Raw genomic sequence first — 13,801 nt, forward strand, 5'->3', positions numbered from 1 at the left:
CATTTAACAAAAACAAAATAACTTTTAAACAAAGCAAAGTAGTGGCCTTTGTTTTAGGGGAAAAAATTACGATTATTGGTAGAAGGTCATGCATTGATAATTTGGGTCAACAACATACATTATATATTTACTACAAAAACATATGCTAATTCTAGTGAAACATGAATTATATATTTAAGAGTTTATTATAGCGGAAATAGTATGTATATATATATATATATATATATATATATATATGTTGTAAGTACGTACACCATAATAAATTAAATTAGACCAACAAAAGCATATATTCTTAACCATCTTGTTTGATTCATAAACAAACAGATTTTTTTTTTTACATTGATCTAATATTGTTTTTTAGCGAGGAAACTATATTCTGTTTAGCGATAATCAACGGGGACGTAACTATATATATATCTTCAACAGATCAAATTCAGTGTTAATGTGACAACAATCACATCGATCGAGTTATACTGGACATGTTTTTAAAAACCTGAAACGTGAAGTAGTGTAGTATTAACGAACATGAAAGGTTCTGATGAGTGTGACGATTAAAACAAACGATCGAATGCAGATAACTAAAACTAATATAGACCATTCATTCATTCATCAGTAGTCAATCTTCACTCCATTATTAAAAAAAAATTGATCCATGTTTAATCTGGTTGGCTCCTTAAGATACAAGGATTTTACAGTGAGTGCATTATCCAATATATCGAAATTCAGAGAATAAAAACTTAAAAAAAAAAAAAAAGCCTGTGTGCGCTCAGCGCTGTGAGTGTAATGAGTAATGAATGACTTTCTTATATTCGTGTCGAAGAATTATAATTTTATGACCTTACTGAGTTACATGGACCTCTTCAATTATTCAGCTCTAGTTCTCTATCGAGACTCGAGAGAAATTATTATCAACAAATAATATGTGTGTCAGTGCATGTGTGTATCCAAACGAAGTCGATCGTTACTGATACGGGATACTGATACACGTATTTATTTTACAGGGCTTATTTAGTATATATCATAGCTACTAGGGTTTGATCGTGTCAACCTAGAAAAGTTATGTGTACAAAACTATATGGTTCAGAAAGGAAATATTGTAGACTATAAACAATAACCCGTTAGGGTTTCTTTAATCGGTATAAACATGTATCAGTTTAGTTTTTTTATTTAGTTCAGATTGTTTTTTTTTTTTTGTTGCTGCTAAACTTGTAAATATCATATAAAAAAAAACAGGCTGGTTTTACAATATTAAACCTAAGAATTGGTTCCTTAGCAAAAATTAATTTGATAAAAAACAAAGAAGCAAAACAGTTCATGTGATTCATAGACCCATTAATTTCTTGAACCCCTTTCTACTACTCCTTGTGGAAATGGTGTTTAAGATCTCGCGGTCCAAAGTCTTGAAGATCACATTTGAGGGGATAATCTGTTGATTATAAAGAAGATCAGATTGGTTTCTTCAAAATTTATTGTATACTTTCTTTATTTCCGCCAATCTTGGAGTACGTCTACAATTTTTCTTTGAGTAGTCGTAACATCGAAAACATTATTCATCCACGTCCGTTCCAAAAGGCATATAATCAAATCTCATCATAATGCGTTTCTCACGGATGCGTATTGGTTCCTCCTAAGTCGTATACTGCGTTAGTGGTATTCCAAGGGTTATAATTTCTAATTAATGCATGATTATATCTTTTAACAACAAAAAAAACTTATAATGCATGGTTTCGAGTAGTTTCCTAATTGTTATGAAGTTTGGTCTGTCTCTTCAACTAGTGAGGTGTTTGTTTAATCCTTGACGAATCGTTATTTAACAACCCTTTTTACCGGTTATGTTATTCATGAATGGATCTGAAATTAGCTTAGGTTTATCAATCAACTTATTAATTATATTCAATATATAGTACTTGTAAGTTGGCAGAGAAAAAGGAAGATAGAGTATATATTTTAGGGCAGGAGCAAATCCACCAATAGAGTAGCAGCTAGGATTTGGTTTTGTCTGACACGATTTACGGAATCCATCCACACCCGCGAAATCAGTACATGTCTAATTGTACACATTTTTTATGTTTCTTGGGTAGAAAAATATACAGTATAAAAAAGTTGTAATTTTCTTTAATTATTTGTATGTATTATTTGGTATTGGATAATAAATAAATAAAAATTATCTTGATTATTAAAAAGAAACATAGTTACAGACTTGTATATAGTTACCAATTCAAGTAGTAACTTCATTTACTTGGGAAATTTAATATAATAGTATATCGTTTCTTAGAATACAGGGTTATTCATAAGGTTGATGTTGCAATAAAATTCACAAGTTAATTAATTGGTTAAATATTCGGTCAAAGAGAGCGACATCAAAAAGAATATAATGTAAAGGAAAGCCCACATTCAAAGAACAAAAAAGTTTTTGATTAAAATAAATACTTTCAATTTTTATATATATAAATAATAATGCTAAAAATAATTAATTGGCAAAAGGATATATATAAGAGGTATGAACGTTCTGAGGATAGAACCATAGAATGGAAAGAGGACGTACGTCATGGTCGTAATCGTTGTTGGTACGTAATAGTATATTAGACGTCCACATACATATATATATACGTTTAAAAATACTCACCAGTCCTTTTCCTCTGCTTAGCCACAAAGAAACATACCCCAATTGCCACTTTTGATCATTTAAATGCTCTTTTCTTGCAGATTCAATATGAAAGTTTTAACCTAATTGAAAGCACATAAAAAAAAAAAAGATATCGCGTCACTAATCAAGTTGGTTAGGACTATATATATATAGTAAATTACGTAGGCAAGTGAACTTTCAAACGGTCATATCATTAAGAAATATGAAGCATCGCCTCTCAGTGGATCAAAATCTCATCAAATGGCCGGGTTACTAGTTTTGAAATTTCAAGAGATTACGTCGTAGTAGTCATGTATTATAAGTTTGGATGGTAAAAATATATAGTTTGGATGGTAAAAACATATAGTTTGGATATTTTCACAGATTACTTAGTCATGTAAAAAGTTTCGATCAATATATTGTTCATCGGTAAGTTTATTTTGAAGGTATAAAACGTTTCCCATTAATTTGAGCAAAACACGAATGTTGGTGCAACAATGTGTGTCGTTTCTTCGTTCGGTTGTTCATTAACTGTTATATCAAATAAACGTGTTGTAATTCAATTTATGTAGAAACTAGCCAATTTAACAAAAGATTATTGACTTGATGCTATATAAATAATGATATATATATTCCCTATATATATATATATAATGTTTTGTAAAATTAATTAGTTTGAACATGCGAATTGCAATAATACAGAAATGGATAGACGCGGATCCATGCATACTACTTTTGCGAGAAAAAGGAACGTGAAAAAGGAGCTTTATTTATATATACCGATCGCCACTCACAAACACACAGTAATTGAAAAATTAAACAATAACATAAATTAGCAATAACCAAAAAGACAAAACCCTTACTATAAAAGAGTTTCCAAGAGAGCAGTCCAATGGAGTTTCACGTGTCCCTCACTATATTTCTTATTTTTATATTCCACCACATATAAAAAAGATGAAACGAGTGGACACTTGCACTATTATTGCAATTTTTTTTTATTTGTAATAATATTTTTTACCTTTTTATTTATCATAGAGAACATAAATTATATATATTTCTTCTTACCATGCACATATAATTATAAATAATTAATATACTACAAGTTTCATGTATACCTTTTTCTATATACATATATATGTGAATATCTCAAGACTCAATTAACCAATTATAACATCTATAAGTCTAATTATGAAGATATAATTAGGTCTACTATTTCTAGCAAAAGGAGCAAAATTAAGATATTCTTATAGCAAAATAGTGTGTGTAGTATACGCATAGTTTTAAATTTTATCTAAACCATTACTGCTACTTGCTAATTAAGATCGGTTGTTTTAGAACTAAGGTACTTTTTCATGTTTAAGTGGAGTAGTCGCAAAAAGATCACTCCAAGTTTAAAAATATATAAGAACATTTCAGCAAAAATAAATAAATATTTAAGAACATATAAAGAAGCTTCTAAAAAATCCCATTTATTAGAATTTCTTATTAATGATAAAAGAATTATCGAGCTGTTAGATACTTAGATGCATGCAACTGATTATTCATCATTAATCGAGGCAGATGCAATTAATTTTTGTATTTGGCTCTAATTTTTTATTTGTAAAGCAAAATACAGATATAGTTTTAAAAAAAAGTTTTAAACAAACGCCGAACACATCCGTCGTCCGTACAATAAAAGCCTTTTGATTTGGCGGAGAGATGCGATGGCGGGGTGGGTTCTGATGACGTCGTCGTTGTACGGACCATCCTAGTTTTTTTTTTTTTTTTGATTACTCAGGGTAAATCCCCGGACCTATGGAAGGATCCGAGACTAATCCCTGGAGAGAGGGTATCCCACAAGTGATGACCAAACAAATAAATCTAGTTTTTTTTTCCTCTCTAAAAAGTAACTTTTGTGAAATTTGAACCGTGTTCAGTCATATTTTTTTTTTTAAGAATAAAGTATTTTTTGACATTTTCTGGTATAAAGTTTTGAATGTAGAAGAAAACTAAATTACTAATCAAAATTAATAACAACATATTGAGATATTTAGAGGTTTTTCAGATGTAGAAATCATGAATATCGACCATACTTGTTGTAAAACTTGTTAATTATTATCAAAATCGACCATACTAAAAATTATATTATAGTTGAGTGTTTCTATTAATGTAATAAATTATTGGGGGGGGGGGGGTTTGGTGTCAACTTTTGAATTAAATTGTTGATTTATGTAACCAATTTACAATGGAACTAATTTGAAAATAAATTGCAAACAAGAAGATAACCTTATGATGATGAATTTGCGTTCAAATCTTATTTGTTTGGATAAGTAAGATTAATGGATAAGTCGACCAACTACTAATTTGATTTAATACGTTGAAAGACTTGGTAATTGAATTGGCAATGATAATAGGAAGCTTCTGGGTACACGAAGTTGAGTTGAGGTTGCCACTAACTAATTTCATCAGACCACTCAGGGAATCTTTCTTACCAAACTAGATTAACTGCCGACCAGACCACAAGCATATTCCCTCTGCCCATTTCTTCTTTTTTTTTAATTAAAGTTTTCTCGATCGAGTTAGGAAACGGCGATATTTCTATTAAAAAAAAAATATTAAAACACAGGATAAAAAATTGTGAAACTGTAAATACAGAGCAAATTAAAGAAGTTTCTCTCTGTTATTTTTTTAGGAAGTAGCAACACAAAAAGATTCCCAATTTAGCAGTCCCCTGTTTCCCTGATTCCCTTCAGCGCATCTTCTCGATCTTTGAACATTCTCAACGCCAATCACTTCATCATCTTCTTCTTCTTCTTCATTTTCGTTTTCCTCCTCGTATAATTCTTCGGTTTCTTCAGGTTCAATCGTCTCTTCTTCGTTCTCTACAATCTCGTCTGAGTCTTTCAAGATAGAGAGACGGAGACGACCATTGCTCCGGTCAGCTTGAAAGCACCGGTTACGAGGCACCTCGTTTGTGGCGGTCATGACGAGTCTTCCGTTTTCACGGTGTGGTCTCATTTGAATGCTTTGAAACCCTCTCATAGTGGTCAAAGGAGGTGGGAGATCACTAGGGCTCACATTCCCTTTCCTACTTTTTAACGCTCTTGTCTCTGTTGTTGTTGTTGTTGTTTCCCCGAGATTCTTGTTCTGCACGTCAAGCGAGAACAACAAATCATCGACGTCTGTAACATCAGAGCCAGATTCGCTTCCGAGATTCTCAGTGCACAATGCTAAGCTCTGGTCGCTTAGAGCCCTACATGAAGACGGACGTTGAACATAAGTCTTCTCTTTCTCAGAGCTCGTCGTCTTTGAGGAGGAGGATGAGCCAGAGGAGAGAGACTGGAGAAACCTCCAGCCGCTCGAGTCAGGTCCTGGGGTAGCAGCTGGTTTGTCATCGTTAAGGTTCCGTGTGTCCTCTGCATTAGGGGAGTCAAGTGAATGAGACTTGAGAGCTAAACCAAAGGGCTGAAAGAAGTGAGGATTAGGTGAAGAAAGCCTAAGCCTTAAAGCCCTAGGCTCATTAAGCTGAGACTGAAACCCTTGTTGATACACAACAGTTCCCATAGTTTAAAATTAAGAGAATAGAAGAAAAAACTGTAAAGACTTGGGGGAGATGTGAAACAAAGAAGCAAGAGAGAGAGAGAGAGAGAGAGAGAGAGAGAGCTGTGTGTTTGGAAATAAGAATGAAGGACAATGAGAGGGAGAGGATGCCAATTTGTAGTGTCAAAAAAGTGAATAAAAATAAATAAAGAAAATAAAAGAGAAAGAGAAGTGACTGTGCAATGTGCAGAGACTAGAGAGGTGGGTAAGGGACCTTTTCCACACCACCACTTGAATAATGCAAATTTATATATTATTTTATTTTATTATGCCACACAATGCAGATAAGAATACTATTGTGTAATGTATATGTGTACCAAATAGAGAGAGAGACCCACTGTATTGTGCACATGATTAAAATTGAAAGAAAAAAAAAATCTTCATAACCTTATTTTTACTGTTACAAAAGAAAAAAATCTGATAGGTTAGTTTATATGAACATATTTGGAAAGCATAGTCTATACAAGAAACTTGGTTAATCATCGTTTTTGACTCATTTGGCAAAAAAAAAGAAGAAGAAAAGACTGCATTATTCAGCAGCCAAGCCAAGGAACTTTCGACCCTCTTGTGATCTGGGACTGAAAGAGACTACCCAGTAAAAGAAGAAAAAAAGTATAGAGTGAAAGAGAAAAATTCCAAATGAATTTTAAAAGAGAGGAACTATGTGAATAAATGTTTTCAACTGAGGTTTTTATTTACTAAGAAGAGTAAAAAACTTTATACATATTTTTATTAAAGTAATAACAACAATTTAACATCTGAATGAAAACATACGGCCAGTTACAGAGAGACACGTAATGTGGAAGTAACATGACAAAAAGTTTACAGACAAGTTTTGTTCTTTCTTTTTATATTTTACCTTCCAAAGAAAAAGAAACAATCCAACAAACCTTACGAAAGTTCTCAAATTTGGTTTCCCCAATAGTGCTATGATTATGAAAACGATTGTTTGTTTTTCTCTCTAATAGTACTCTCTCTTTAAAAAAAATAATATATATTTTAAAAGCAAAGGAGTCGTGTGTCACACAGGCATGGATGGTCAAAACCTATGTCGGGTAATTCTTAGACCCAATTTAAACAACATGATAACAACTGCCCACTAATTTTGAAATCTAATAAAAATCCCATCAAACCAAAAAAAAAAATATTAATTCTTGGCACTAATCAAGGAATAAACACAACATGGGTTTCCATGCAAAATTTTTATAGAAAAGAATGGTATATAGCTTGAAGAAGATTGTCATGTATCAAGAAACCACGACATGAAACAAAATTACAAGAAACATAAAACAATCAAAGTGTGCCGAAAATACACTTACCTCAATTACACTGTATTTGAATGCAAGAAAGCAATACCAACATTTCCGCCCACTTATTATGACCTACAAAACGAAGAAATATTAGTTATTAATTAGGTTGATTGATAGATATAATGAAAAATAAAACACATCAAATCAAAGTGGCCAAGGTTTTGGTTAAAATGAAATATAATAAGGTTAAGTGACAAATAACAAGGAACCACCTATGTTTCAACATCAAACACTTTTCTCTAACTCTATGACAATATTGGGTGGTTAAGTTAACATCAAACCTTGTCCTTTGAATCTTTGGCTAGCCAGCAGTAATTTGAGATTAAACTTTCGAGACTTGCCCTCTTAAGCCATGTGTTACCCTAAAGAAACCGTACGGAACAGCTTAAGAAGACAGAGTTTAAGATTCATTTCAGTCGTCAGCAAGAACAAGTGATTCCCCACTAAACACTTTTCTTTCGTCTGTCTCTCTGTTAAATCAGATGCTTACGTACTTAACCCCATTCTAAACAACAAAAGACACTTTTATTTCCTACTAAACAAATCCCCTAGGGTCACTGACTTTTGCTTAGCTCTAAGCCATGTGGATTTATTATTATATAAACTAATGTAACCTAGTACTCTTCTCTCTAAACTAAGGAAAGCTAGAACGCATGAGCTGTTCACCTATTCCAAAGAGGGTGGGGAGAGATTTGTGAGATCTTCCTGGGTTTCCTGTTACAGAAAAAGCCATCTCAGTTTAGTACTTGTGTTATAATAAAGAATGTGTAGCTACTAGCATTGATGAACTGTGAGCATAATGCTAGCTTGTGTGCTGTATAACTCTATGATCAACTTTAATCACCACATTCCATGTCTTTTCGAAGTTTATTGCAGACGTGAACAAAGCAAGTGGATCTTAGTTTATGTTTTCAAGAGATTCTGTGGTCACTAATCAAGTCTAAACGAATTTGGTACAAAGATACCTTCGATTAAATATATCTGTTCTCAGATTGTTTCCAATATCAGTACTCAGCTTCTATAACACGGAACTTCCGACTATACATTCCCAGGCTATATATTCCCAGTGGTTGATCACGTATTACTAGTCCACTAGCAGATGCTACCAAGATTTGTTTTTTTTTTTTTTCATTTGAATTTACAAAGAACAAGTGCATAGAGAACGGAAATGTGCTGACAATAATCTGTGGTTTATGGAAATAGATCTAGCCAAGACAATTTCCAATTTTCGCAATATAACTCAGTAATCCGTAATTTCACAATCACTGTTTTGCTATTAATTATGCTATTATTCATAAACCTATGTGGGTTTTTCTAGTCTCTCTCCCTGTGCTGAAGGAATCAAGAATGATATAATTAAGCAACTAGTTGACATGCTTAGAATGAATAAAGAATGAAACAATAATTAGGATTCTCTAACGTAAGCAAGAGTAAGAAAGTTATGACATAGTTTAACTAATAAAAGTGGAAAAAAGGAGCTGACCTGCAGACGTAATCTCCAGACAAATATCCATAAATTGAATCTTGATCAGCATAGGTGGTCCTAAAATCTGAACCACCCCCATAGAAGAGAAGAAAGTAACACAGCAACCTTTGGCCTCTCCAAGGGAGAATACTTTTGAGTGTGTCCTTATACAAAAGCTGCTTTTCTACATAATTAAGATTACAATAATTAAGTGAGTAATGACAGAGGCAAAAGCATCAGATTTTAAATCAGAATATGTTTTGACTTCGTATCACTCGCTTGGTTCATGCCCATGACGCAAGAAAGTTAAAAGAAGAAAGAAAAAACAGAGTGAAACTCGAATCATAATCCATCAATGTTTGTTATTGGTTTCAAGTTTTCAATTAATGGCGGATCTAAAAGCAAAGGAAATACGTCATACCACTAGAGATTAAGTGGAAACATAAACTTAAGCCTTACGTTTCCATCTATGTTCTATGATCATAACGTTAAACACGAGTATTGCATCTCTTGGCTCACTATAGATTGCATAACAAAAAAAAGAAAAAAAAAAAGCCCTCCACCATCTTTTGACCATATTAGTGGAACCTTTATGTGACAATTCTCCAACTTTTAAATCCTGACCCAGAAAAAAAATCTCTATCATTAGAATGGGATGGGGAGCTTATTTAAGCCATGCATACAAATGTTATTGGCTAACATATTTTACAACTTTATGTAGAGAAAGACTATAAAAGCTTATTATTATACAATAGAACTTTCTCCTATGCTTTTACGGAAGCATGACATCCACACAAAATATCAATCTCATCCATAATCTCATCCATAACTAATGTCTAACTCACATATTTTCCAAACAAGCAAAATTTTCCAAAGATTAGATGTCAACATTTGAAAAAGTTTTAGCGTGGTCTAGTTATAACGACTCAAGTACAAATTAATACGAACAAAAAACACACAGGTAAACTTACATTTAGTTGATGCACTATTGGAACAATGACTCTTCATCAGCTCGGTCTTATCCAAATAAAAAGACATGTTGATTCAGCAAAGATGATTTTGTATCTCAAACCAGAAAGCTTGTGATGGTTGTGCCATGCCTGGAACGTATTTGACCTTTTGACAGTGGGAAAAAAATTCTCAAGTTAAAGATTTTTTTTGAAATTTCACTTTCACATAGAGGCTAAACTAATGAAGACTGAGGCAGAAACAGATCAAAGCAATTATTGGCACTCAGAAGTTATTGAATGACTCAATTTCTAAAAATGTGAAAACACTCAACAAATAAGAATCTCTTAGAGTGTCGCTGATACAAAAAAAAAATCAAGCTAATAAGGGATAGACAGAGAGGTTATTACATTGATATGTAAGAGAAACAGAGTAAAACAAGAACATGGACACTCTTCACGAAACACATCTACAATGTATTGAAATTAGGCTACACCGGTAACAGATATCCATTTACTAACAGAGGTAAACTGTAACATAACTGAAAGTTGAGAAAGATGGACATTCATAGTGGCATACCAAAAATGATTGTAACAAAATAAATGCATGTGGGATAAACTGTTACTCAATCTCTTAGTAACCAATGTAGAATAGGGAAAATCTCTGTTAATCATACAATGTCATTAACACATCCCACGCGTTAACAAAGACGTTCTTGCTAAATTTCTAAATCAAGTCAAATGATGCACTCTTGATCATCAAAAATGCAACCTTATAGACAGTGTCTACCAATCCTAGTTCTTGAGAGCTTCAAATATATTGGTTTAGTAACAAATCTAGTATCAGAGAGAGAGAGAGAGCAAAACAATGTAGAATAGAGAAACATATGTTCATCATACAAAATCATTATTATATATCCCACAAATCAACAAGTCAAAATAAATGCAGTCTTGATCATCAAAATGCAACCCTCAAGAATTCAACATCTTCAACGGTACACAACAAGAGCAAGAGAATTCCAAACTAGATGCAGAAATTTCCAAACAATATCAACGAATGCAACATCAGGGATTATATATAAATATGCACATTGGGCTTCAGTTGCATTTCCTTTTATCGGATTAATTTATACATATGTTTTTTTTTTCTCAAAATGTGTGTGTCAGGATAGAAAGGCACGCACCAATGGAACATATTCTGAGTAACGACATCGTCGTAGCAATCAAATTTTCGAATTCCGAGACCAATGCCGTCTCCTCCTCCCACAAAATCGAGTCGACATTGAAATCTGAGCACGCGCGATTACCGAAACCGCAATTTCTGACATTTAGGGTTTGCCAAATCGAACCAGATGAATACGAATTACGGAGACATTGACACAGCGAAGAGTATCTATTCTCGGGTAACAAACAACAATCTGGAAATCTGAATCGGACCTTTTGACGTGTGACCTCCTCTTCTCTTCTCGTCTCGTCTCCTCCTCGAATCGCCATGGATACAATATTAAACAAAATAAAAAATGCCGAAAGACATGAACTTGCACGTGTCTCACGTGCCACAGTAGGTTCTTTTTAAATTCTTTAAACAATTAAAAGTTAAAACAATGGAAAAAGAACAACCTTTTTTTTTTTTTTTTTTACAATGGAAAAAGAGAGAGTTTCCTATAAACTGTAATTTTCTTATTTATTTTTTTGAGGAACAAATAAACTGTAAAATTAAAATCTTGCCTAAGTTCCAATCAACCAAAACAAAAAAGACAAATCACTAATAAGGTAAAAACCTAAACACATAGCGCGGTTGTGCCTCACTGAGTATTCGATCATTAAGCCACGCCGGTGACGGTCCATGACCTGAAGCAAGGTACCCATTGAAACGACCATCCCTCATAACACTAAACGCAATATCCCCTGCAATGGAATTAGAGTGACGAGACACCACCTCGAAAGTGATATAATCAAATGATTTTGCTTGACAAGTTATGATAATCGCGTTCACCAATCCTCGATACTGAGGCCAGTAACTCGGGTTATACAAGGCCGCGATCGCAGCTTGACAATCCGATGCGATTACCACGTTTTTCACACGAAGATCTCTTAAGGTTTGGACCGCCCACAAGATACACCTCAGCTCAGCAATGATCCTGTCTGAAGACCTTGTGAAAACGTCTCTTGCATGGTATATAACCTTACCATTGCAATCACGAGCAATCAAAGCTACACCACTCATCATAGCAGGATTTCTCCAATCAGCATTCACATTACACTTGATGAATGGTGTGGGTGGAGGACACCACCTGAGATCCAAGGGCGTGCCCCGACCAAAGCATGAGCCATACGTATCTACCGGTTGCGCATTAAGCCATAGTGTCGCTGCAAGCAAAATATAAATTCTGAATTATTTAGTTTTAAAATACAAGTTAGATGTTGACGACAATAACCTTAAAAGATTACAAAACTCGTATCCCATATAGTGTTTATCAAAAGTTAAAAATTAATGGTTATGATATAACGAAGAACGTTTAATTAATTACGATTTTGCTGGAAAACGAGATCCATGTGTCCTCTGTGCTGAGGAGGAAACCTTATCATCATCATCATCTCTTCAACCTTGTTTTTAAAGGTTTGACCAGCTGAAGATTCTAATACCAACTCCAAAATTTTCTAATATGTTATACAGATGATTGTTGCTTTGAGCATCTACCACGTACCATGATGAAACTAAACAAAATGATGAGGGTTCTTATAGAATCAAAATTGGAAAGGAAGTGATGATATGAATAAATATTGGACTGCATCTTACCATATATACACCATAGTCAAGAAATTAAAAACGTTACCAAATGTATAGCACATAGATTGAATATTTGGAGGAATATATTAATTTTCTGTATGCATTTAGGTGTAGTATAAATTCACTTAGGACTCTCACACATGAGGTGGTTACAATTGTTTGTCTTGTTGAAGGTGAAGAAAATGGAAGATCTCTCTATCTCTGATTCAAGAACAAAGGTACATGAATGAATATCTCTTGAGAAAAAAATTCAACTGTTATTTGTCTTATGAAATCTATGGAATTGTGTTTTCTGTGTGTTTGTTTTTTTTTTTGTATCAAAGAGATCAGTACATCTGTTTCATGATTCATATTGCTTTGAATGCTATATTACAAATATACATCCATGTTCAAAAATTCTGATTTATATATCAGGGGTTATTTGCTATTTTCGTGTCAATTAAATTTTTGATTGGTAATCATTTATCGTAACGGTGAGAAATCTCCCGCGTTTTTTTTCTGTTATCCAAAATAACAAATTTATCGATACGAAAACCGATATTACCGTTATTTTCGTACCTCTATCTTTTATCTTTCATGGAAATGGTACTAGAAATATAAGCATCATATCGAAAAATATTCCTATATTTTTTTTTTGAATCAATAAGCACCTGATTAAGGAGATTTTCTACAATTAGATATCATCTCAGATTTACATATCACATACATGTTCATAGAGCCTAACTTTTATCTTTACATCATATGGGATATATAAATCATATAAAAAGGTAAGAAGAACAAAACTAAATTGGTTTCTAAAGTAAAATCCTATATGATGTTAAGATTTATTTATGTCTCTGTAACATAGGAATATGTAAAGGTTTGATTGGTTAGGACTTAGGACAGTATATGTATAATGCTAGACTACTGTCAATAAGCTTTAATTTGTGTTGTTTTTAATGTGAAAAAAGACATACGATATATAGTTCTAAGTTTGCTTTATATGTGATAATAGCAACTGTGAGATCAGATGATACTCACCTACACTACATACAAGTCTTAAACATATCCAATGGCTAAGATCGGTAAGGTTAATCTGTTAAT

At 33.1% G+C, this 13,801-nt stretch overlaps 2 protein-coding genes across 2 annotated transcripts; both read right to left on the minus strand.

Annotated features, from left to right (window-relative positions):
- Window positions 1-5,220: 5,220 nt before the first annotated feature.
- On the minus strand, window positions 5,221-6,989 carry LOC17883559 (protein FANTASTIC FOUR 3). The gene has a single exon (XM_006288302.2). The coding sequence runs from the start codon at window positions 6,167-6,169 to the stop codon at window positions 5,294-5,296; it is 876 nt and encodes a 291-aa protein (XP_006288364.1). The 5' UTR covers window positions 6,170-6,989; the 3' UTR covers window positions 5,221-5,293.
- A 4,703-nt stretch (window positions 6,990-11,692) lies between these two features.
- Window positions 11,693-12,154, minus strand: LOC17884643. Its single transcript, XM_023779951.1, has one exon. It carries the CDS (start codon window positions 12,152-12,154, stop codon window positions 11,693-11,695), a length of 462 nt encoding a protein of 153 aa, XP_023635719.1.
- Between the last annotated feature and the right edge of the window lie 1,647 nt (window positions 12,155-13,801).

Source organism: Capsella rubella, unplaced genomic scaffold, assembly GCF_000375325.1.
Source record: "Capsella rubella cultivar Monte Gargano unplaced genomic scaffold, Caprub1_0 scaffold_6, whole genome shotgun sequence".
Classification (NCBI taxonomy): domain Eukaryota; kingdom Viridiplantae; phylum Streptophyta; class Magnoliopsida; order Brassicales; family Brassicaceae; genus Capsella; species Capsella rubella.

What these genes read in the sequence shown, in the direction of transcription:
- LOC17884643 (XM_023779951.1), bottom strand. Translation starts at nt 12,154, where the DNA reads ATGAGTGGTGTAGCTTTGATTGCTCGTGATTGCAATGGTAAGGTTATA.
- LOC17883559 (XM_006288302.2), bottom strand. Translation starts at nt 6,169, where the DNA reads ATGGGAACTGTTGTGTATCAACAAGGGTTTCAGTCTCAGCTTAATGAG.